Below are 22,921 nucleotides of genomic sequence, written 5' to 3' on the forward strand. Positions count from 1 at the left end.
TTAAGTTGTAAATTTACACCTCTATTTTAATGTTGATTTTCGAATTTCTGTAAATCACAAAGTTTCCCAAAATTACTCCTGGAAAACTTTTCTGAATTCCTGTTTAAATACATATGAAGCCATGTCCATCCTGCACACCTGCACATATGAAAAAGGCTTGGTATTCATGCAGTCACTTCGATGCCTATCTTAAACCCTTTCAATCTAAATTATAGCTGAGAGAACTGCTCCATACCTAATATAGAATACACATCTAACCTACTATTTGGCTAAAAGTGTTTGGAGCAAAGGGAGCTGATTTGCAGATTTATATTACATTCACGGCCGGAAGCAATTTACACAGTTCCTACCCTCCTGTTGTACCTCATATCACCTATGCCAATCAGTGCCAACTGTGGGCGTAGACAACAATATTTAAGGACTGACACCTGCGGACATGTTACTACAGGAAACCAGACGCACCTCTGCAAAGCCTAAGGCGTGTGTGGACATCTCACTCCACGTAACATCTCTTTAAGGTATCAGGCGTCAGAAGTGGGACACAAAAATTATTTTAAAATGTCTTCGGCTGAGCAGTCAAGCCCCCCAACAACAGGATCATCAATCAAAGACCTCACAGCATGGGCCCCGTTGAGACTCTTACTGTGGGGGGCGCTGGGGAGTATTTTTGTTGGACTCCAAAACATGCTACAGCTTGCATTTGCATGCCCATGCCACATAGACCACAATTTGTGGTTTGGGATTTTGTTTTTCCTGCTTCCAGGATTGGCCTTCTCCATACTAAATGTGCTGACATGGAAGTGGAAAAGGTGGCGCTGGGGGCAAATATCTTGCTCTCAGTTTGCCGGCTTATCTTCACGTCGGTTTTTGTCACAACTTTTCTTCCCCTTGCTCATGTGGGCAACAGCTGTGTTCTTGAATGGAGACGCCGTCGCCTGCATGACAACTCATCTTTGCTCGGATATAGAAAGCCCAGATCTCATTGTCTGCAGAGTCAAAGATGATCATTCCACTGATGCAGAAGAAAGGTGTTACCGTTACTGGTCCTTCGTGTCAAAGGTAGGTTGTGTGAACTTCTATTTAAGAAAGTACCTGATATACACACCAGGATTAGAGCAATTCTGACCACCTTTTTACATGAACAAATCAGTATCACTGAAAGAAACTCAACAGTCTGCATCCAGTTCATTATTCTGAGAACCAAAATGTCCACTAGACAACAACATTATTGGGTTTCTTGATGTGCAATGGACATATGTTCAACCTACTAACATACCTCTTTGTTAAAAACTGGTAATCCTGGGCAAAAATTATTTTCCTCTTCTTCTAGAAGAAGGTTAATTTACCACCCAGACTCCAATATAAGCGTACTTTAAGGCAAAATGTTTGATGGCGGGAGTAGCCTTTTGTTGTTGTATAGTTATTGTCAGTATAGAAATTAATGTGCTAGTACTTTTGTTGCAGAAATATGTATAGTAGACACTTTTGTGTAAATTCACAATTACAGTACACCAGAAAAAAGAAAACAGGTAACTTGGAAGTTATCTTGTTGACTGTGTCAATCAGACTGCTAGTTTACTCCCAGGTGTCACTAGCTTCCATAAGACTGTCAGAAAGTGAGAGAAAGAGAGACAAAGACAGAGATGAAAAACCAAGAGATAAAAGTATAATCATATATACTAAACATAGAAAGATTTTTAGTTACACTTGTTTGTGTGTTGTAATCTATCGCATAAGAGTACTTTTTAATGTTCAATCCATGCGTGTATAGTTTCTCAGGTAGTTGTGATTCTTACATATGGTTGCACTATTTAGCGTGTCAGTATGGATATTTGTACATTAATATCAGACAGTACACATTGTACATATACTTATGCGAAATTCTTCATAAACAAGTGCCTAGTGCATTCAAGTGAATGAGTGTAATTCTTTGATAACTTTCAGTCTTTTCCTATCGCTATACCCAAGTATTGTTCAGACTGTTGCTGTGTGTGAGTGAATTAAATAATATTGTAAAGTCACAGTCACAAAGCCATTACTTGGGAACTCTTAATCACATGCATCGACCTTAGGAGCATGGTTTGTGTGGCACATCCTCTCAAAATGTTATGGGTGGAGAATCCCCACTCGAAACTGGATAAACCTTTTTTGCACTATAGTAATTCTGTATCATTTCCAATATTTCGTTTAAAGCTAAGGGGTCAAAAAGAATACTTCAGGGCAGCATTAATGCCAGCAAGGTGAAGGGCAGAGTGGCGCAGTGCGTATTAATTTAGTCTGATGCACTAAGGTGAAAGAGTTCTGCATGTTAATTAAATACACTTTTCTTTTTTAATTTTGAAGAGTTTCCATATTCCTACAAGATTGGTACACAATGTCTTTACAAATTAAAGAGTTCCTAAAGACCTAAAGATAAGATGTGAACAACACCTTTCCCTCTTTACCATTACGTTAGTTAAGGTGCTTTGTGGTTTACAAAATATTAGTAAAACAGGACATATCTAGTAGTGCGTTTGTGTCAGAGTAAAATAGGGGAACTGAATATAGGAAAAAAGTAAGATAAAAAGATTTTCTGTAGAAGACAAAACAAAAACAAAATGTTACTCCATGCCAAGAAGGCAGATAAGGGGTGCTTTGTGAGGCCAACCTTTTGACTCTAATGGAAGCATTTTCCTAGCTCATGTGAGAGCAATAATTGGGGTTGGGAGAGATTCTAGGCTTGTTATGAAGATCAAATACTAACAGTCAATGTTATGGCCCATTTGACAGAAATGGGATGTCTCACATTGAGCAGTATCATTCTTTATGTGAGAGTTATGTATGGTGTACTGGCGAGAAATTACGCCTTATTTATTCTGAAATGTTTACTTATCTGGGCAGTTTCACTAAAATACTGGGTTCATTTAAGGTCGCATTTGGAACTTTTTCATGATGAATACATGGTTACTATAAACTTGTATGCTTTAAAAGTTGGAAGTTTGCCTTACTTAACAGTGAACTCTCAACTTGAATGAATGAATATAAAAAAATTTAAAGCGCGGACTTAGCCCAGGGGCATCAAGACGCTGCGGTCGGAGATCATTGTGTCAAAGGTTCATAAACTACGAGGCTAGAGGATTACCAGCAGATGACCATCAGAACAGGTGAAAAGTCAGGTCTTCAAAGATTTCCGGAATGAAGAATGTATTTCCAAAGTTGAGATTGGGAGAGGGAGCAGGTTGCACAGATTGGCTCCTATCACCGAGATTTCCCCCCACCCTCCCCCTCTCCCCCACCTGACTTTCCTAAACCTAGGAACTGTTACCCAATTCTTATTAGCAGATCTCAAATTCTTGCTGGGAACATACCTGGTAGGAAGTAGCCTTATAAAGAAGACAGTTCCACAGACAGAATTTGACAATTTTTCTTTACAGACCAGTCAATAGAAAAAGAATTTTTTCACATACCTTAGCAACGTTCACCTACCTTAGCAACGACCTCACTGCATTCCATCCTGCTCCAACAGCTGGACCAGAAGTGCTTCAGAAGTTGACAACAGGGGACCGTGTTTCACAAATAAAAGTCTATGCAGCATTTACTGTCACTTCTTCAAAACATAGCCTGCTGATTCATATTTTTTTTCCTGGAAGTTTGCATTTTCCAGGAAACAATGAGTCAACGAGTGCCATTTTCTTCTTTGTAATGTGACGATGGTGTGTCACTCAAAGCGCTCCTGTGGTTCTCTGTGTAGTGTGTAGCTGTCACCAGTGTTGCACATCCCTAACAGTGCTTAACAGATGCAATAATTAAGTGAATGGGTAGATTAATGTATCTTTATGGTTGTCTGTGCACTGGTCAAAGGCAGGGTAAAACTGCACAATTGCATTGAAAGAGGAATTACTCTCTCTCTCTCTGTTGTAGTATGCTGGCACTCTGCTAACGCAGCGTCCATGAACAGATTCCGGTTTAATTTTTACCCGGGTCTAGGCCCGCAGGGAAGAATGGCAACTTTATTAATTTGCACTTTTAACTTTCCAAGTGTCAGGTCACTGAATGACTCTCCCTGCTGACATTGTGTGTGACCTGTAGGCCACGGTTCGAATCCTGGCAGTTAGAAACTAGCTTTTCAGGCTTGTCATGTTAATAAAATCTGTAGTTATACTTATTAATAACAGCAATTACTTACAGAGCTCGTAGTGTCAGGCTATAAGACAGGATATTATTATGTAACGTTATGGAAGAATGTTTAAAAGATTAATTACATGGCAGGACTGGGTACAACAAAATCAAATGACGTCAGAGGCTCGAATTGTTTAATCTGCGTGATTCATTTGCCGTATCTACCTATTAAAACGTTGCCTGAAATGTACTTTTTACTAGAAATATGGAACTAATCCTAAATTATTGGAAGGTTTGCGATGCTGTACATATGGTGGTACGACGTAGCCTGGGTGCACGGGCCTCTGGTTCTCGGTTTCTTCGCACACATTCTCGTTAGAATCCGTCTTCTTTCTCGGTATGTAGCTGAGGCAGGAGTCATGTTGGTTGGGCTTCTTCTCTTGGAAAACGTGCTGCTTCCGGCATACAACTACCTGGTTAGGCATGAGGCGGGAAGTGACGATCCGGAATTGCTTTAATAGGCGGCGGCCATCTTGGACATGCGCATTGTTGTCTTTATTCTCTTGCACGCTGCAAAGGTAAAACCATTGAAGATTCCTAATACGGAAGTCATATCTGAGGGGTTGGTGTAGCGGTTTCCTTAATATCGGTTGCGGAGATTTGAATTTGAATCTCTGGCACAACATGTGAATAAACATTCCGTCACTCTGATAGGGTTGCTACCTTTCCCAGAAAATACCGGCCATCTCTGCTCACGTTTTAAGATTCTGAAAAGGCCCGGAGCTGATTCTTAAGCATACATGCCAATAGACCAGATTTGGGCGGGAAACTCCCGATTTTAGGCCCCAAAATCTCCCGCCGGAAATTAAATTTTCTTCAATAGAAGTCAATGGGGATATACGTTCTCCCTAATTCTGTTTCAAAATCTCCCACTTCGCTGTCCTAAAATGTTGACATGTATGCTTAAGTAAAACTTTATTTGTAATCATCGCAATTAATTTTTACCTTACCTTTCTGCCTTCGTTTAATTTATTTATCAGTCAGTGGTCATTACGACAGGTGCAGAATTAAAGTGTTTTCTTCTAACATTTACTAATTAAAGTATGCACTTATTGTAATAACTCCTTCAAGACGCAAGGTACATAACGTCTTTAGTTAGAGCAAGTTGTAACTTCTACAATGAGCTCCTGATTTTATCCAAGGCTATCTTCAGCTATCACCGATCCCCACACTCTAGAATGCCCACATCCCTTTATCAACTAACAACACAGACTCCACACTTATGACAGGAAAAAAATACCAGCTTTACAGCGATTTCTATATGGACAGGGCCACTAAAATACCGGCCATGCCGGTGTAAGAACAGCCAGGTGCAACCCTATCAGTATACTTGCAACTACCTTCGACTCAGATTGTAGATCTGCTCAGCTTAACCCATATGAGACTTTAAAAAATAAGCATGAGTCTCATCCTAATTTTGCAGGTAACCCCACCCCTAATCATTTTCACCTTCCAAAACAACTGAAATGCCTCCCTAAGCCTTACATGGGATTCCCTGCCTAAAAAAACCTGACTGACTCCACAAAAGATTGGTCACATCCATTGATGTCAATGGAATCACCCTCCAGAACTCATCCGTCTCACCCTATGTGGTGATGCAGATCATTGAGAGGTATGCTTTTGGGTTGACTGACTAATACTACCTCAATAACAAGTCCATACACCTCCTTGTCATACCTCAACCCATACCTACATATGTATACCATTTTATATTTCAGAGAAGCATGGCAACACAAAATCTTCCCTATTTAGAAGACTCTGCTTTACCTTGCAGTTATGTTAATTTCACCTACCTGTCTGCTTGACACAGCTTTAGGCATGGCTGGTCCTGCCAGTGCTCAGGCTCAGCAGTAGCTAAAAACTGTTATAGATTCCTATAAGTTTCTATACTCATGTCCTTAACTGTAACAGTAAAAACACTGTGGTCTTACTATTTCTAGCATCAGAATGTTATACATTTCATAGGCATTACTGTTTGTAGCATTCGAATGTTATACATTTCATAAGTGTGCGCTGCCTAGTTGTTAATTAGCCTTATTTAAATCAATTCCTGGTGGTGGAAGGTGGTTTATTGGTGGTGGTATGTATGCACCTACAACCAGTGTCAATGCCGCAGACACAGTACTGGATCCTAAAAAGGGTCTCTTTGAATTAATCCCTTGCTCCACCCTTGGTAACTGACACTGAGCAATACGTCTTAACTTCGGAGACAGGTATGAAAAGCATTTAAAAACATTACTACAGTAAATAAGTAAGACACAACACACAATAAAAACCCCACACCAATTTATAAAAATAGGAAATATTTGTATTTTCAAAATGATACCAAAATGACAAAAATCCAATAAAGGGAACCAGAGCTAGACAAAATCCAGAGTACGCATGACTGGTTTGGTCGGCCCCAGAGGGCTGACCAAACAGTCAGGGCCCACAACAGTGGGGAAACCACTCCTCCACGGCCCATCTACCCACCCGCCCCCAACCAGCCATACCTTCCCGCCTGCCCTGAACCAGGTACATCCTGCCTTCTGCTTTATCGCAGCGCGAGAAGCAGAAACATAAAATGGTATTTAAAATACCATTTTATGTTTCTGCTTCTCGCACAGCGAGAAATCATTGGGGAGACGCCCCTCCGCCCTACTGGCGGAGCCTCCCCTGATATGTTCTAAAGCAGGATGAGACACTTGGTATCTCATCCTGTGTATGTGCTCTGGCCGTGCTTGCCATATCCTTTGCATGTGTTAAGACAGGTGGTGTGAGGGACCGCAGAGCACACAGGAGAAGTGAGCTTTTATATGATTGATGCATCTCGGCCCATTCCCCTAGCAGATGAAGATTGTGGTGACCTATTTTCATTCAATAGCTTAGCTAAACTATTTATGACCTCTTTGGTACGGTGGCTCATCTGAACTAACCACAATATGTTTCTGTCAAGTTTCTTGGAACTATGGTGAGCTTAGTTCCATGATGGATGCTGGCAGTCTTCGTTACGTGAAGGTGTTGTAGGAAGTTGTCTCTCCATTTGGCGGGTTTCTTAGTGTAGAAGATGAAGCCAGTTTTAAATTCTGTGTGAATTGGAGTTTAGAACATGTCTGTTTTTAGTGTTTCTGGATGTTCTTTGAGGATTTTGCGCTTGAAATGTTTTACGGCATGCTTGGAGAATGCTTGTTTCCATGGAAATGTAATGCAGTATGAGTTGGGGCTGTACCTTTCAATCACAGTGTTGCCGAGGGACATTGCTGAGTGGTCCTTCTGCAGTATCGGCAGACTGGGCCCTTCCTGGGGGTGGAGAAGGGGGTCCTCTGTGAATATAGCCTGTTTCAGCAGTGGGTCATTTGGTAGAGGAGTGGAGGGGAGTCCTTTGGCAGAGTAGGGCACAAGTGATGGGGGTGTGTAGAAAGGAGTTTGTCAAGAAGATTTGGTGGGATTTCTGCGTGGTAGATGGGGCCTTGAATGGCGAAAGAGTACTGATGAGCCTGCTCGATTTTTCGAGTTCTTAGTGGCCAGGGTATTTAGGAACTAGAGGTTATGGTGGGGTTTGAAGTCTGGTTAGCCGGAGAGGCCTACCTAATACCAGGTCATATACACACTTTGTGCACACACAGCATGCATTAGGTGTTAGTTAAGCATGAACTAATAGACATAAGGAAAGCATATGAATATGATAGTGGTGCTAATAAACATCAGGAAAGCAGGGTCACTACTGCTGGCATGAGGTTGGATAGGCAAAAATCACAGTGTAGGCAATAGCCAGCGTCAACACAAAATCACAGTATATGCACAAGGAACCAATATTAGCATAAGGTAGACAAAAATCATCTTATAAGCATATGTAACAATATATGCATATGAGTATGGTGAACGCTCTAGGTAACAATGTAAGGTGTACAATATCAAGTTCTGACGTGAATATGATCATACATCCAATTTTTCTTGTTTGGCAAAAAGGAAGGCAGTAATCACTGCGAAGTCATAGAGTGGTAGTGATGACATAGAAACTAGTGATTGGTAAAAATCCTACTGAGGGAGTAGCCCATAATACATTTCAATTGGAAAAGTAGCCCAAACAGTAAACAGAGACTGGTGATTGAAGTACATACTACTGAGGAGGCGGACCAAAAATAAATTTCAACCGAAGAAGTAGCCCAAACAGCTTCCTACTGAGGGAGCCTCCCAAACTAGATTCCTGCTGAAGAAATAGGCCACACCTTCCTACTGAGAAGTAGTTCAAAAAATGAAATGATGAAATCAGACAAGTGCCCCATCTCAGAACTTTAGTGGAGAATTGTCCATTACTTTTTACAGAAATGGGAACACCCTAGTCCAAGCCACTGAACAAAACCTAACCACTTTTGATCACAACTTTCCTGTGCTCTGCTCCTCCTTTCCACCCGGTCTCAATTCCACCATTCCCCCCTTTCCCAGATAACCAACCTCTCCACCCTCCCCCACAGACCTGATCCATACCTACGTTAGCTGAACCTTCTACTCTCAATATCCTTTGCAATGCCTCAGCCACTACCAGACATCCTGACTTGAAGGTATCGCCACCAGAATTACTTTTCCCCTTACTGTGGCACACAACTAGGTAACCAACCACTCCACCATCTCCCAGAGAACTGATCCATGCACTCACACCTCCAGCTGAACTCTCTACTCCCACTACCCTCTGCACTGTCTCTTCCTCCATCCCCTATAGAGCCTCCTCCACTACCAGACGCCCTGGCGCTACAGTTTCGTTACCAGAATTACCTCACCCCTCTTCACACTTATTTCACAACTCCGCTACCCAGCTCAAGTTATCCTTTGCACCCATATCCTCTCAGTCCACCAACCTCAGCCGGCTGGATCCCACCATAGCCCCCACCCCAGATTCCAGTGAGCGCCATCACACTCCCCTCCCCACACCAGTACCAACCCTCTCTCAACTGACCCTATAATATTCTCACTATTCTGAAACAAATTTCATCACTTTGTTAGACGCAAAGATTAGCCACACCCTACTCCAACCAAACACATTTATGGTGCACACCGTCCCTGCCACAAACAGTCACTGTGATCCTCATCCCTCACCTCTAGCCAAACCATCCCCAACATTCACCACCACCTCAAACCTAGACGCATCACAACTGGAATTTCGCAGCAGGAAGCTTAATTGCTGAGCAACACCTATGACAGTGTTCCAGGCAACACTGCCACCGCAAGATCCCGGTGAACCTTGGCATGAATAGGACCCTGAATACCACCCAACCTCCCAGGCCACCCATCTAACTAACTGCCATCCAACTCAACCAGCATGGCCCGAGATCATTACCTGCGCCTTGCTGCATGCAACTTAACTGTTGATCAGAAGTCAAGCATGCCACTGATATAGCTGAAACTATCTTACAACACAATACAAGTTTTTTTATTGATTTAGATCTACAATCATTAAAAAACAACACAACACCAAGATCTGCTTTTTAACAGAAACCTGGCTTAACGACCACTCATCCCCTTACATCAACCTACTTAACCCACAGGGCTATTCAAATCATTCTCAGCGACTGCAAGGATTACAAGGGCGGTAGATTAACCATCATTCACAAAAATGATGTTTGCCTAACTCCCTTCCGCACTACAAAATACCTACCTTTGAATATGTAGGAGGTCAGCTCTCCTCCTAAAGCCCTCCCCATCAAATTTCATGTAATCTACCACCTTCCAGGGGATAGCCCACAATTCCTCGATGACTTAAAAGATCTAATATTACAAAACTCCCTAAAAGGCAGCACTGACGGTATACTAGGAGATCTAAACCTGCATATGAATAATGCTAAAGATCCCTCAGTACTCAATCAATCAAAGCATTTATAGAGCATGCTACTCACCCGTAAGCGTCTCAAGGTGCTGGGGGGGGGGGGGGGGGTGCTGCTACTGCTCGAACAGCCAGGTCTTGAGTAGCTTCCTGAAGGGCAGAAGGTCTTCGGTCTGCCATAGGAGGATGGGGAGGGCGTTCCAGCACTTGGCAGCGAGGTAAGAGAACGATCTGCCGCTGGTGGTCGTTCTTCGGATGCAGGGACGGTGGCGAGGGCAAGGTCGGTGGAGCTGGCGGTTTGGGGTGTAGAAGGTGAGTCGCCTATTGAGGTATGTTGGTCCGATGTTGTGGAGTGCCTTGTGTGTGTGGGTGAGGAGCTTCAAAGTGATCTTCTTGTTGATGGGAAGCCAGTGCAGGTCTCTCAGGTGGGGTATGGCTGTGGCAATGGATGTCAAGGATCAGGCGTGTGGAGGCGTTCTGTATACGTTACAGTCGTTTCAGCAGTTTGGCCGGGGCTCCTGCATAGAGGGCTTTTCCATAGTCCAGCCTGCTGCTGACGAGAGCCTTGGTGACCGTTCTTCTTGTGTCGGTGAGGATCCATCTGTAGATCTTTCGGAGCATGCGGAGGGTGTTGAAACAGGAGGATGAGATAGCGTTGACTTGCTTGGTCATGGAGAGTGTTGAGTAGAGGATGAATCCTAGGTTGCGTGCGTGGTCGGTGGGTGTCAGTGCTGCACCCAGGGCAGTCGGCCACCATGAGTCGTCCCAGGCTGAGGGGGTGGTGCCAAGGATGAGGACCTCCGTCTTGTCCGAGTTCAGTTTCAGACGGCTGTTCTTCATCCATTCAGCAACAGCTTTCATTCCTTTGTGGAGGTTTGTTTTGGCAGTGCAAGGGTATTTGATGAGGGAGACGATCAGCTGTGTGTTGTCGGCGTAGGAGATGATGTTGAAGTTGTGCAGTCTGGCGATGCGGGCAAACATATAGATGTTGAACAGGGTCGGGCTGAGGGATGATCCTTGGGGTACGCCGCAGATGATTTTGGAGGCTTCGGATCGGAAGGGGGGAGGCGGACGCTCTGTATTCTGTCAGAGAGGAAGGAGGTGGCCCAGTCCAGTGCTTTGCTGCGGATTCCTGTGTCGTGGAAGCGAGTGCGTAGGGTGCGGTGGCAGACCGTGTCGAAAGCGGCTGAGAGGTCCAGGAGGATGAGGGGAGCGGTCTTGCCGTTGTCCAGCAGGGCCCTGATGTCGTCGGTCGCGGCGATGAAGGCGTTTCAGTGCTGTAGTTGCTGCGGAACCCAGACTGGGACGGGTCCAGGATGTTGTTCTCCCCGAGGTAGTGGGTCAGCTGTTTGTTGACGGTCTTCTCGATGACCTTCGTCAGGAACGGGAGCAGGGAGATGGGCCAGAAGTTCTTGAGGTCCCTTGGGTCTGCCTTGGGTTTCTTGAGCAAGGCGTTGATTTAGAAGTGCTTCCAGCTCTCCTGGAAGGCCGCGGTCTCAAAGTAGATGTTGATGGCCTTGCGGAGGTGGGGTGCGATGGTGGCGCTAGCCTTGTTGAAGATGTGGTGAGGGCATGGGTCTGACGGGGAGCCGGAGTGGATGGTGCTCATGATTTTGATGGTATCGTCGTCATTGATGTTAGTCCATGTAAGCAGGGGGTTGCTGTGGATGGTGGCCGTGGGGTCTGAGGTGTCGTTGGCTGCCGTGGTGGTCTGGTTGTCGAAGCTGTCGTGGATGTCTGCGAACTTGCGGTGGAAGAAGAAGGCAAGGAAGTTGCACACTTCAACACTTCAACACCGCAACCGCCCCGGCAACCACGAGACACCCACTACCACCACTCGCACCAACCGCCTGACCTCCTGGACCAACATAGACAACAACGACACCATCAAGATCATGAACTCCATACACTCCAGATCCCCGACAGATCCATGCCCTCACCACATCTTCAACTTGGCCAGCACCGTCATCGCACCCCACCTCCGGAAGGCCATCAACAACAGCTCCCTCGAGACAGCAACCTTCCCTGAGGACTGGAAGCACGCCGAGATCAACACCCTACTGAAGAAACATACAGCTGACCCCAAGGACCTCAAAAACTTCCGACCCATCTCCCTGCTCCCGTTCCCGGCGAAGGTTATCGAGAAGGCCGTCAACATACAACTAACCAGGTTCCTCGAGGAAAACAGCATTCTGGACTCGTCCCAGTCCGGATTTCGCCGCAACCACAGCACCGAGACAGCCCTCCTAGCCGCCACCGATGACATCAGAACCCTGCTAGACAACGGTGAAAGTGTGGCCCTCATCCTCCTGGACCTGTCGCCGCCTTCGACACGGTCTGCCACCACACCCTACGTGCACGCCTCCACAACGCAGGGATTCAAGAGAAGGCCCTGGACTGGACCACCTCCTCCTCTCCGGTAGAACACAGAGCGTCCGCATTCCTCCCTTCTGCTCCGAAGCCACCAAGATCATCTGCAGCATACCCCAAGGCTCTTCCTTCAGCCCCATGCTGTTCAACGTCTACATGGCTCCGCTCGCCCACATCGTCCGACTGCACAATCTCAACATCATCTCCTACGCCGACGACACCCAGCTGATCCTCTCCCTCACCAAAGACCCTCACACAGCCAAAACCAACCTCCACGAGGGCATGACGGCTGTCGCCGACTGGATGAGAAACAGCCGGCTGAAGCTGAACTCAGAAAAAACGGAGGTCCTCATCCTCGGGTCCAGCCCCTCAGCTTGGGACGACTCCTGGTGGCCCTCCTCGCTAGGAATGCCCCCCACACCCACCGACCACGCACGCAACCTAGGGTTCATCCTCAATTCCACCCTCTCCATGACAAAGCAGGTCAACGGCGTCTCCTCCTCCTGCTTCAACACCCTCCGTAGGCTTTGCAGGATCTACAAGTGGATCCCCACCGAAACCAGAAGGACGGTCACCCAAGCTCTCGTCAGCAGTAGACTGGATTACGGAAACACCCTCTACGCCGGAGCCTCGACAAAGCTCCTCAAACGGCTCTAACGCATCCAGAACGCTTCAGCACGTCTGATCCTCAAAATCACGCGCCGCAGCCACAGCACACCCCGCCTGAAAGACCTGCACTGGCTCGCCGTCAACAAGAGGATAACCTTCAAGCTCCTCACCCACGCACACAAAGCACTCCACAACACCGGACCAGCGTACCTCAACTGCCGCCTCAACTTCTACACAGCCACCCGCCAGCTCCCCCCCCCGCCGACCACGCCCTTGCCACCATCCCCCGCATCCGAAGAGCAACCACCGGCGGTAGATCCTTCTCCCACCTCGCCGCCAAGACATGGAACACTCTCCCCCTCCACCTACAGTGTAGTGTAGTTCCTATATTCCCAATAGGCTCTGCGCATTGTAATAATATATCTTGTAGATGTGACGTAGGACTTATGTCTACTATGTCTCTATCGAATATATTAGACTTAATTGTGAGTGCCAGCTAGCTCAGAGGTCACTAGAAACTTTCTCGAATAAACAAGAAGGGATTAGTTTCTGACAACCGCATAAACATGACAACTTTGTTTCCCCAAGATAAAACTGATCTTCAGAGTTGTGGAAACAATAGATATTTTACCCAGTCAATCGTGCATGCTTCGTTTCATCAGAGGTGTAGAGAAAATAGAGAGACGGGCATTTTCAATAAAAAGTATTTATTGAACAGTCTTCTTTCTCATGCAAAAGAAATGAACTGCTACAATCGTAATACTGACTGCAAAGTACAATGCGTACAGTACGAAGAGTATTATAAAATAATACTGTAAAAGCATGGTATGGTTTCTAAGCCATAAAATACATATATTAATAAATAAAGACTAAAAGTACTCAACTGGTGCTTCTAAAATACACCTACCCCGATGTACCTAATCTAAGTCTAGTACGAGGGAAGAAGTAAGTGTGGTGTAGCATAAGTTTAGTATTCTTTTTGCCAAGAATCTATCCAAGATTTCTCTTAGGGTCTAATCAGCTCCGTACCTTGGTTTAGAATGAATGAGGTCTGGTATCTCTCTGTCTCAGGACTCGATTTCCCAACAACCCGCAAGGGTAGCTTGGAAACACTGGAGCTGGATTTCTCGGCAAGAGAAAAGACAGCGTCTCAGTGCGTCTGCTGGAGGGTCGGCTTCCTTCGGCACTTGCTGCAGCAGGATGCGTCGGGCAAGTAGATAGTCGTACTGCTCCAAACCACCGTGTGTTTGCTTGGGCAAGTATGGGCATATTTATACCTTGAAGGTGCCAAGTTTGACGTAAGGTTGGACATAATAACGTCATCAACGAGTCTCAGTTCTTTGAAAACTCCATGAGTTCTTGGATAAATCAATATTCAAGCAAGGGGAAGTCCCTGACTGCTGAAGGAGATTTTTCCAAGAAATCGTTATGAATTTTCGGAACTAGTGGAAGTAGCCATGCCGTATTTGGACTGCATGAGCTATGTCTAAATATGGTTATGATTTCTATGCCTATATAAGGATAGGGTGATTTATACCTATATAAGGGCATGAATCGGAAAATTTACACTATGGTCCTAAAATCCTATACAACAACGGCAGACGCAGGACCTACTGACCTTCAGGAGACTCCTCAAGACCTGGCTATTCGAACAATAGCAGCTCCCCCCACCCCTCAGTGCCTTGAAACCCTCACGGGTAAGTAGCACACTCTACAAATGATTGATTGATTGATTGATTGATTGATCCGCAGCCTTTGATATGATCCACCATAAGGTCCTGTTTAACCGGCTCTCTGATATTGATGTGAAGGATTTAGCATGGAAACTGCTTCATTCTTTTTTGTCTGACAGGTCTCAGAAGGTAGACCTAGGTGGCAACACCTCTGAACCTTTCTCGCTTCCCTCTGGGGTGCCACAGGGCTCGGCTTTGAGCCCTACCCTCGTTAATATCTATGTGGCACCCCTGGCCAGTGTCATCCGGTCGTTTGGTTTCCAGCTCACCTCCTATGCTGATGACACACAAATTGTGCTATCGCTGACGGAGGGAGCGGAAAGGGAGGCGGGGGGTCCGTTCTACAACTGTATGAGCTCCATTTCCCCCTAGATGTCATGCAATTGCTTAAAACTCAACTCAGCTAAAACTGAGGTGTTAAAATTTGGCAATAATCCCTGGGTCTGGACACCGGACTGGTGGCCGGAGGATCTGGGATCTTGCCCAATACCCTCCAGGTAAGCCAAGAATTTGGGAGTCATGGTGGATAACAAACTCACCATGGGGGACCAAGTGAATCAGGTGACTTCATCATGCTTCATGGTCCTCAGAATAATTAAAAAAATTAAGTTCTTCCTGTCGGCGAGCAACCTAAGTATGGTCGTCACTGCCCTCATTATGTCCCGTCTGGACTATTGCAACAGTCTCTATCTTAATGTTCAGAAACAAAATATGAACAAGTTGCAATTGGTCCAGAACGCAGCAGGGAGAATGCTGAAGGGGACACCCAGGTTTGCCTCGGTCAGAGGAGAACTTAAGAAATTACATTGGCTCCCAGTTCCACTTAAATCACACTTCACGGCACTCTGTGTCGTCTTTAAGGCGGTTAATGGGATTGGCCCGGAGTTTTTTAAAACCAGACTTACATGGTACACCCCAAGCAGAACCCTGCATTACTCCGGCTCCAAATTAGTCCAAACTGCCACTTTTAAGAAAACTAATTGGGGAGGCAGAAGCTTTTTCCACTGTGCTTCCAAAGCATGGAATGAACCCCCGTTCCATCTCAGATATGCCCCAGATCTCATCTCTTTTCGCAAGGATTTAAAAACATGGTTCTTCTCTCACTAAATAGCTCGATGCTCCCCAGGTCACCAGTACTCAGCGAGAGGACACCTCAGGGTAGCAGTGCGCTTTACAAGTGCAAATACCATAACATAACATAAAAGGAATGGAGGTGGTGGAATAGTCGCCATGGTAATTTACAATAAACAAAATATATTAAACCCAAGAAAGTGAACAAGAATATCAAAGTCAAGGACTGATAGGAAAAAAAGTGTGTCAATCACCGTTGTTAAAGCTAATAGCCAACACCGTAAAATAATCAATCTGGAACTATGAAGGCACAGTCACACATAATAATCGAAATGGAGGTGTGCCTATCACTGTGAAGCACTTAATCCCCCTGAAGGCACAAATAAAAATAATAACCCAAACGGGAGTGTGCCTGTCACGTGAAGCTCATGTGAAGCAAAAATGCAACTCATTGTACTAACGATCTGCTGAAACAGACAAAAACAAACTGCTCACCTGGTGTGCCTGTCTCCGACTGTGACAGCCACGAAAAGTATGCTGATGTCAACACTTGAAGAACCGCTCACTTAGTATGACATGCAACTGCTCACCAGACAGTTGTTGATATCTGCAACGTGTTATACCTCTGTACATCAGACCGGCCCAAAATTGCCGACAAGGCGTTGCAGCACTAAAATGTCCGACACACTGTGTTGCAGTGCGAGATGACGTGATAATACTCCCAAGATGGCCGCATGTAATTGCCAAAGAGCGCTATTCTTCTTCTGCACTTTCTGGGCCAGATGCAGACTCTAAGATGGCTGCTGGGATGGTGGCCGGCCTGGCAAGACTGACGTCATGGGTCCGACCGGCTGTTGTAACAACTACTCCATGCTCCGGGTTACAGTTCACCTCAAGACGTGGAAACAGGAATGAAGCTCCTCAGGACTACACCCGGAAAGAAGTACACAGACTGCACTGCAGTGGCACCACCTCAGGTATTCTCCAGAGACATCACCACCGGAACGATGAACATGGAGACCGCAGAATGAAAAAGACGTCACTCTGGAGGATCTCACTGGTGACTCTTCCTGGGGTCCCTGGTGCCGCTGGATCCCATCCTCTGCGCCATTGTGGAAAAGATGAAGGACCAGAAGGTAAGCAGAATACAATACTTTAATTGGTAAAGAGTAACATAATACACGGGGCACCAGAGACAAGCCTCCACAACCGTCAACCCAACCGTCTCTTGTCGGAATTCTCCTACCTCATACACCATTCTGACATCCACGCCCTCATGCAATCATCCCGAGGATTTCGACACGATACCACATGTAGCAAAGCAGAACTACTCGGAACACCAACAAGATATTCATTTGACTTACGTGGAAGCATTACAACCTTTTTATTTTGCTAAAAGCCTCTCAATTTTGGGTGTTATATTTTCCTGTGTACTCTGCTGCAGTTGTTTTTGTTCACATAGCACCAAGACATCACCGTGCTGCACAAATATAACAAGCATTTACAATGCAATGGTCTCGGCATTGTTAAAGTTAGAGCTATTGGCATTGCTCATGACATTATTTTTATTTATGTTTTTGTTTTTAGAACATATAAATAAATGGCATTGTCATTTACAATGCCAGTAGCTTAATCTCTTGCAAATGCGAGACCTATTGCATTTGCACCCACACACAGAGCCACACACACAAAGCCACCCACACACATATTCAGAGCCACCCACACAGACATACAGAGCCACCCATACAGAGCCACCCATACAGAGCCACCCACACAGAGCCACCCACACAGAGCCACCCACACAGAGCCACCCACACAGAGCCATCCACACAGAGTCATTCACACAGTCATTCACAGAGCCACCCACACACACACACACAGCCACCCACACATAGAGCCACCTACAAAAAAGCTACCCACCGAGCCACACACACACACACAGACACACAGAGCCACACACACACAGACAGACAGAGCCACACACACACACACAGACACACAGAGCCACACACACACAGACACACAGAGCCAGATACACACAGACACACAGAGCCACACACACACAGACACACAGAGCCACACAGACACACAGAGCCACACACACACAGACACAGAGCCACACACACACAGACTCACAGAGCCACATAGACACACAGAGCCACACACACACACAGACACACAGAGCCACACACACACAGACACACAGAGCCACACACACACAGGGCCACACACACACAGACACACAGAGCGACACACACACACAGAGCCACACACACACAGACATCCCTCAGTCTAGGTCAGCCACACGCCCATCTCTGCCCAGTAACGCCCTAGGGAACAGAGGCAAGAAAAAAACGATGACAAGCAGGGAACGATCAGAAGCAGGGAACAGAGGCAAGAAAAAAACGATGACAAGCAGGGAACAGAGGCAAGAAAAAAAACAATGAGAAGCAGGGAACAGAGGCAAGAAAAAAACTATCAGAGGCAAGAAAAAGAAGGGCCTAACATACAATAACAACAATAAAGAACTTTCCGCCTATCTGAATGGCTCCAGATTCTTACTTGACGACCCTGCCCTTGGACTTCAACAAATTGGTAAAGAGACAATGCCAGACCTGACTTTGTCAATGCTTGTTCGATCACTGTGCCTCTACAGACAATGACCAAGGAAATGAAAAAGTATTTGGTGTAGAGAAGATCTCACCCAAAACATGCATGCTTTTCAAAAGGCTCTACAATAGATACCAACACTCATAAAACAGTTGCCCCCTCCCATGAGGAAATAGGCCTTTTGTACACATATCCCCTGTTACAAAACTCAGGAGCCACACCTCCCTTTTTAATACACAGTATACCAACCATGCCATCTCTTTTAGTTCGTCACCCCGTCCTCCCCACTGCACTTCATCCCACAGAACCCCACCCACTTCCCCCCAAGCTACATTGTGCTCACCAGATCATCATACTTCCTGTTTACCATAAACCCGTCCCATCCCACACACATGGTGTGCCGTCAAACCTATGCCTTTGAGGGAATAGCACAAATCCAAAACACCCATACCATGTGTAGCCACAAGAAAACCTGTACCGACCGCTTCACTCAAACTCCACTGCAACTATAAAACTGTGTTCATAATCAATGTGTACCTCGCTGTGGTTAGTCCCATGTGCTACCTCTCCCTACACCCAAATTACGGATACCGCTCCCCGTCTACACTGTATACTCCAAGTAGCTGCCCCCGCCACCGCCACCTTCTAGGTGTTTACCATCTTGGCTGCTTCGGCCCACGCGCGCTCCCGTAGTTTACTCTTGTCCTTCATGTTATGTGCGCTTGAGCGGGTGAGGGGCGGGGAGAGGTCGGGGGTCTCGTCACCCGCCACGGGGAAAGCTGGCGGGACAGCGCGGGGCCCAACGGTCGCGGGAAGCAGAAGGACGAGGCAATGCAAAAGGAGGGAAGCAGAACGCGCCAGACCGCGAACCACCGACGCGCGCTACAGCACCACGGCTCCACCACTTGCTGTAAAGGGTAGTGTCGCCCTCCCTCCTAGTCGTGCCACCTCTTTCCGACCGCCGCCACTCCTACTTTCCAGACGGGATTTTTTGTTGAACGAAAACAAACCGCGCTGGGTTATAAGTATTTTAGTACCACACTCCTTGAATAGACTGCGCATGTAGACCACGTCTTCTGCCGTAGCCATTTTAAAGTCGTAGGTAAAATCAATGGCCGTAGGCAGAAAAAAGTGGATCAATACATTTTTGAGGTTTCAGCGCTAACGAGCACTGACTGATATTTACACGAGCGCATTCGTGGGTTCTGGTAAAGATCGCCATCAATCTGTTCATTTATTAAAATGTCTGACACAGCAGAAAATGAGGCCCGCCCATCGCCATTGTTGCGGATGCCGTGTCATTTTGGCAGCGAGATGACCGAAAACAAAGATAAGTTTAAGCAAACCGCTTCGACTCATTTCATCGGACTTAACTATGGAAGAATAGCCAATAAATAAAATGAACAAACAAACCCAAAATTGATCAGCATGGCCAATTATCTTTCCGAGACTAGGGTCGACCTGTATAGAGGAGCGCTCCACACGACCATGTTTCTCCAAAGCGAGGCAGAAATGCCTCGGAGAAACGCAGCGTAATGTTTGGGTTCGGGGGCGTGTTTTCTTTCTCTCCTATTCCCATTGGCTGGAAGGTAAAATTGCAGCCAATGGGAAGAGGAGAGAAAGAAAACAGAAAGAAGCTAAAAAACACCCCCCCGAATCCGGGATTAATCGGAGTGATGCCCGTCTCCTCCTATGGCTGGCCTCCGTTTAGGAAGCCAGCAAATGGAGAAGAGGAGCGGGTTCAAGCCCCCATACTAAAAAACAAACTTTCTCGCTAGCGAGACTACGCAAGCGCAGCCTACGCAGGCCGAGACCTAAAAATTGCCTGTCACTCTGTTGACTGAGTTCTCACATCCATCATTATTTACTCCAGATTTTCTATAAGTCCTTGGTGAAACGCTCCTCCATTGACTCCCACTGGTGATTCTTAGCATCTGTCTCAATGGCAAACCTGTGCAATAAAATGCACATTTGGCAATGCAATATATTTGTATGTTCTCTGGCAAAACTGAAGTAGCAAAAATTAAGATGAAACCTCAAAAACTGCACATTGGTCAAAAGTATGCATGTATTTTTTTGTACATGTGGTGCTTAAAATTCACTACTGTGTCGAGCGCTGTAATTCTTATAATGCTTTGCATGCACCCACGCTCAGTGCAGGGTAAAGCGAGTCGTGCATACTCTGGTGAACTGCGTAGAGTGTGTGTATACATGATTTTCTTAATATGAGCAGTGCAGACCAGCCTATACTGTTGGCGCAGTGCAGGGTGCTATACCATGTGCTGTACATAATGTTCTCAGCCCTCGGGTGTACAACACCTCATGTTTATGTAGGAAGTGAGGTGTGTACACTCTGATGTACATTTCATATTATTTTCATAACTGCACAGCAGATGCCATCAGTATGCACAGTGCTGTGCAGTGCCTCGTGCCATTGACATATTTAAGAGTGCTCTGATGTAGAATACATCATATTTGTATGAAGAGCTGGAACAGTTCATGGTACATGCGCAATGCACTCAAAATTGAACAGTACTGTGGACAACACAATACCATGTGCGACAAGCATACAGCAGATCTTCCGATGTTCATAAAACACATCTTCTATTTGCATAAAGCACTTATAAAACATTCCCTGATGCTGTACACACTATGCCTTACTGTACATGCACTTGGTACAGCAGAATGCGCTGCAATGAGGCTCAGGGCGCTTTATGGGCACTCTGATACACTGTACAGCGCTACTGTTGAGAATAGTATTGTGCAGAGAATAGAGATGGTTAACAATGGTATATCTTACGTGTGCCGTGAACCTCTACACTCTGCGCTGCATAGTATTCTGGGTCAGACAGAGAGCTTGAATGTCCTCTGCATGTACGCTCAGGAACCAAATCCCTTCTTGTGATCCCCAGAGTCAGGAAATCCAGGCTGGGTGGGAAGGCATTCTCCCACCTTGGCCCTCTGTACTGGAATCAGCTGCCCATTCACCTGAGACAATGCCCTGACCATCTCCAATTCAGAAAGCACCATAACACCATCTTATTTTACTTCTGATTCTGATCCCGTCCTCTAGCTTTCTTGCTGCCGTCCGAAGCGCAAAGATACCCCTTCGGGGTCGATTCAGGCGCAAAATAAATAAATAAATAAATACAATTCAGCACATCAGTTCCGTTAGGCATACCAGAGCAAAGACGAGTTCGGGCGATTTTCTTTCGCCTGTCAGGCGTATGCTGACTACTTATGCTGCACACTGGAGGGCGGATCTCATAAAGTGCCCATTATGCTCAACTTGCGTGGAGGAGTAGGAGGGCGGGAGAAGAAGGATGTGGCGCTACAGTCAGAGCAGCTCACTTTGGAACTAAGGATCAAAGGGTTTGAGTCTTGGCATTGCTTCAACATCCAGTGATTCTGGGCAGTATCACTTAATCTCCTGGCTTTAAAAAACAAACATGCTTGAAATGCATGTTGACACGAGGAGATTAAATAAAAGGTGTTGGACAAACAGATAAATGCAGCTGGCAAGTATGCTTGAAGTGCGTGCATCCAGTTGGAGATTGGGTAAAGGTAAACAGTAAACTCAGTGCAGGCAAAACCTAATAAAAGAAGTTCCACCCACCAAAGCAGATGAAAAGGAGTACTTAGGCCATGGTACACTAAGAGAAACACACAAGGAACAACAGGAAATAATATTATACAGTCAATAGAAACGGAGGAAAAGTAAGTGGCAAGCACACGAAGAAATAAAAAGTAAGGGCGGGATGTAAGTCCCTTTTAAGATTTACATTAAATACAATCAATTTCACCGCAGGCGAAACCTAAAACTGGTTTTGCAGCAAGCTGCACTGTAGGAAAGCAACTCCCGCTGCTTGAGGTATAAGTGCAGGATTTACAAAGGTAATTTGCATGCTGCCTGGTGTTTCTCAGTTTGGCACTGCAGCAATGTGCTTTTGTTAATTTGGTGCCAAACTGCGACGTTGTGGTCGCTGACGCAGCGGATCGTCCAGCACAGGGCAGAGCACACCAGAGCAGCTTGTCCTCTGTGTGTGCTTTGATACCAGCAAAAATAGTGTCCAAATGCAGGACACGTAAGGGGCTGCTGCGCTACTATACTAATATCAAGATCAATGGAGAATTGAGGCCGATGTGTCCAGTCATGAAATTTAAAGAGCTATTTCCTTAATAACTTGGAACAAAACGTTTCCAAATCACAAATTCAGCCAAATCTGGTAAATGAAGCAAATTATATTTTGCAGCATCTCTCTCTATATAAACCTTCCCCACTCCAGGCCACTGAGAAACGGTTTCAAATATAGTATCATGTCTGTTTCATGTCTATTTGAGTTGAATAGTCCAGAAGCCCCCACCCCGCCTCCAGATTATACATCTTGGGCTAGATGTAGGTAGCTTAATACCGGTCGGTAACGGCCGAAATTCTGTAAATTTCCCGTTACCGACCGGTATTTATCGTTTTCTAATGTAGGTGGCTGGATTTAAGGATTCAGTAATTTACCGATTCGATAATTTAAGGAATCGGTAAATTACCGTATCCTTAAAATACTGAATCTGTAAATTA

At 45.7% G+C, this 22,921-nt stretch overlaps 1 protein-coding gene across 1 annotated transcript in view; it reads left to right on the forward strand.

Annotated features, from left to right (window-relative positions):
* The first annotated feature begins 457 nt into the window (after positions 1-457).
* Positions 458-22,921, forward strand: part of LOC144754004 (uncharacterized) — a 70,827-nt gene continuing 48,363 nt past the window's right edge. The window contains exon 1 of the mRNA XM_078641522.1: positions 458-1,059. Coding sequence (XP_078497648.1) covers positions 559-1,059 — 501 coding nt within the window. The 5' untranslated portion in view covers positions 458-558. The remainder of the gene's footprint in view (positions 1,060-22,921) is intronic.

The sequence above is a fragment of the Lissotriton helveticus genome, chromosome 5_1 (assembly GCF_964261635.1).
Source record: "Lissotriton helveticus chromosome 5_1, aLisHel1.1, whole genome shotgun sequence".
NCBI lineage: Eukaryota > Metazoa > Chordata > Amphibia > Caudata > Salamandridae > Lissotriton > Lissotriton helveticus.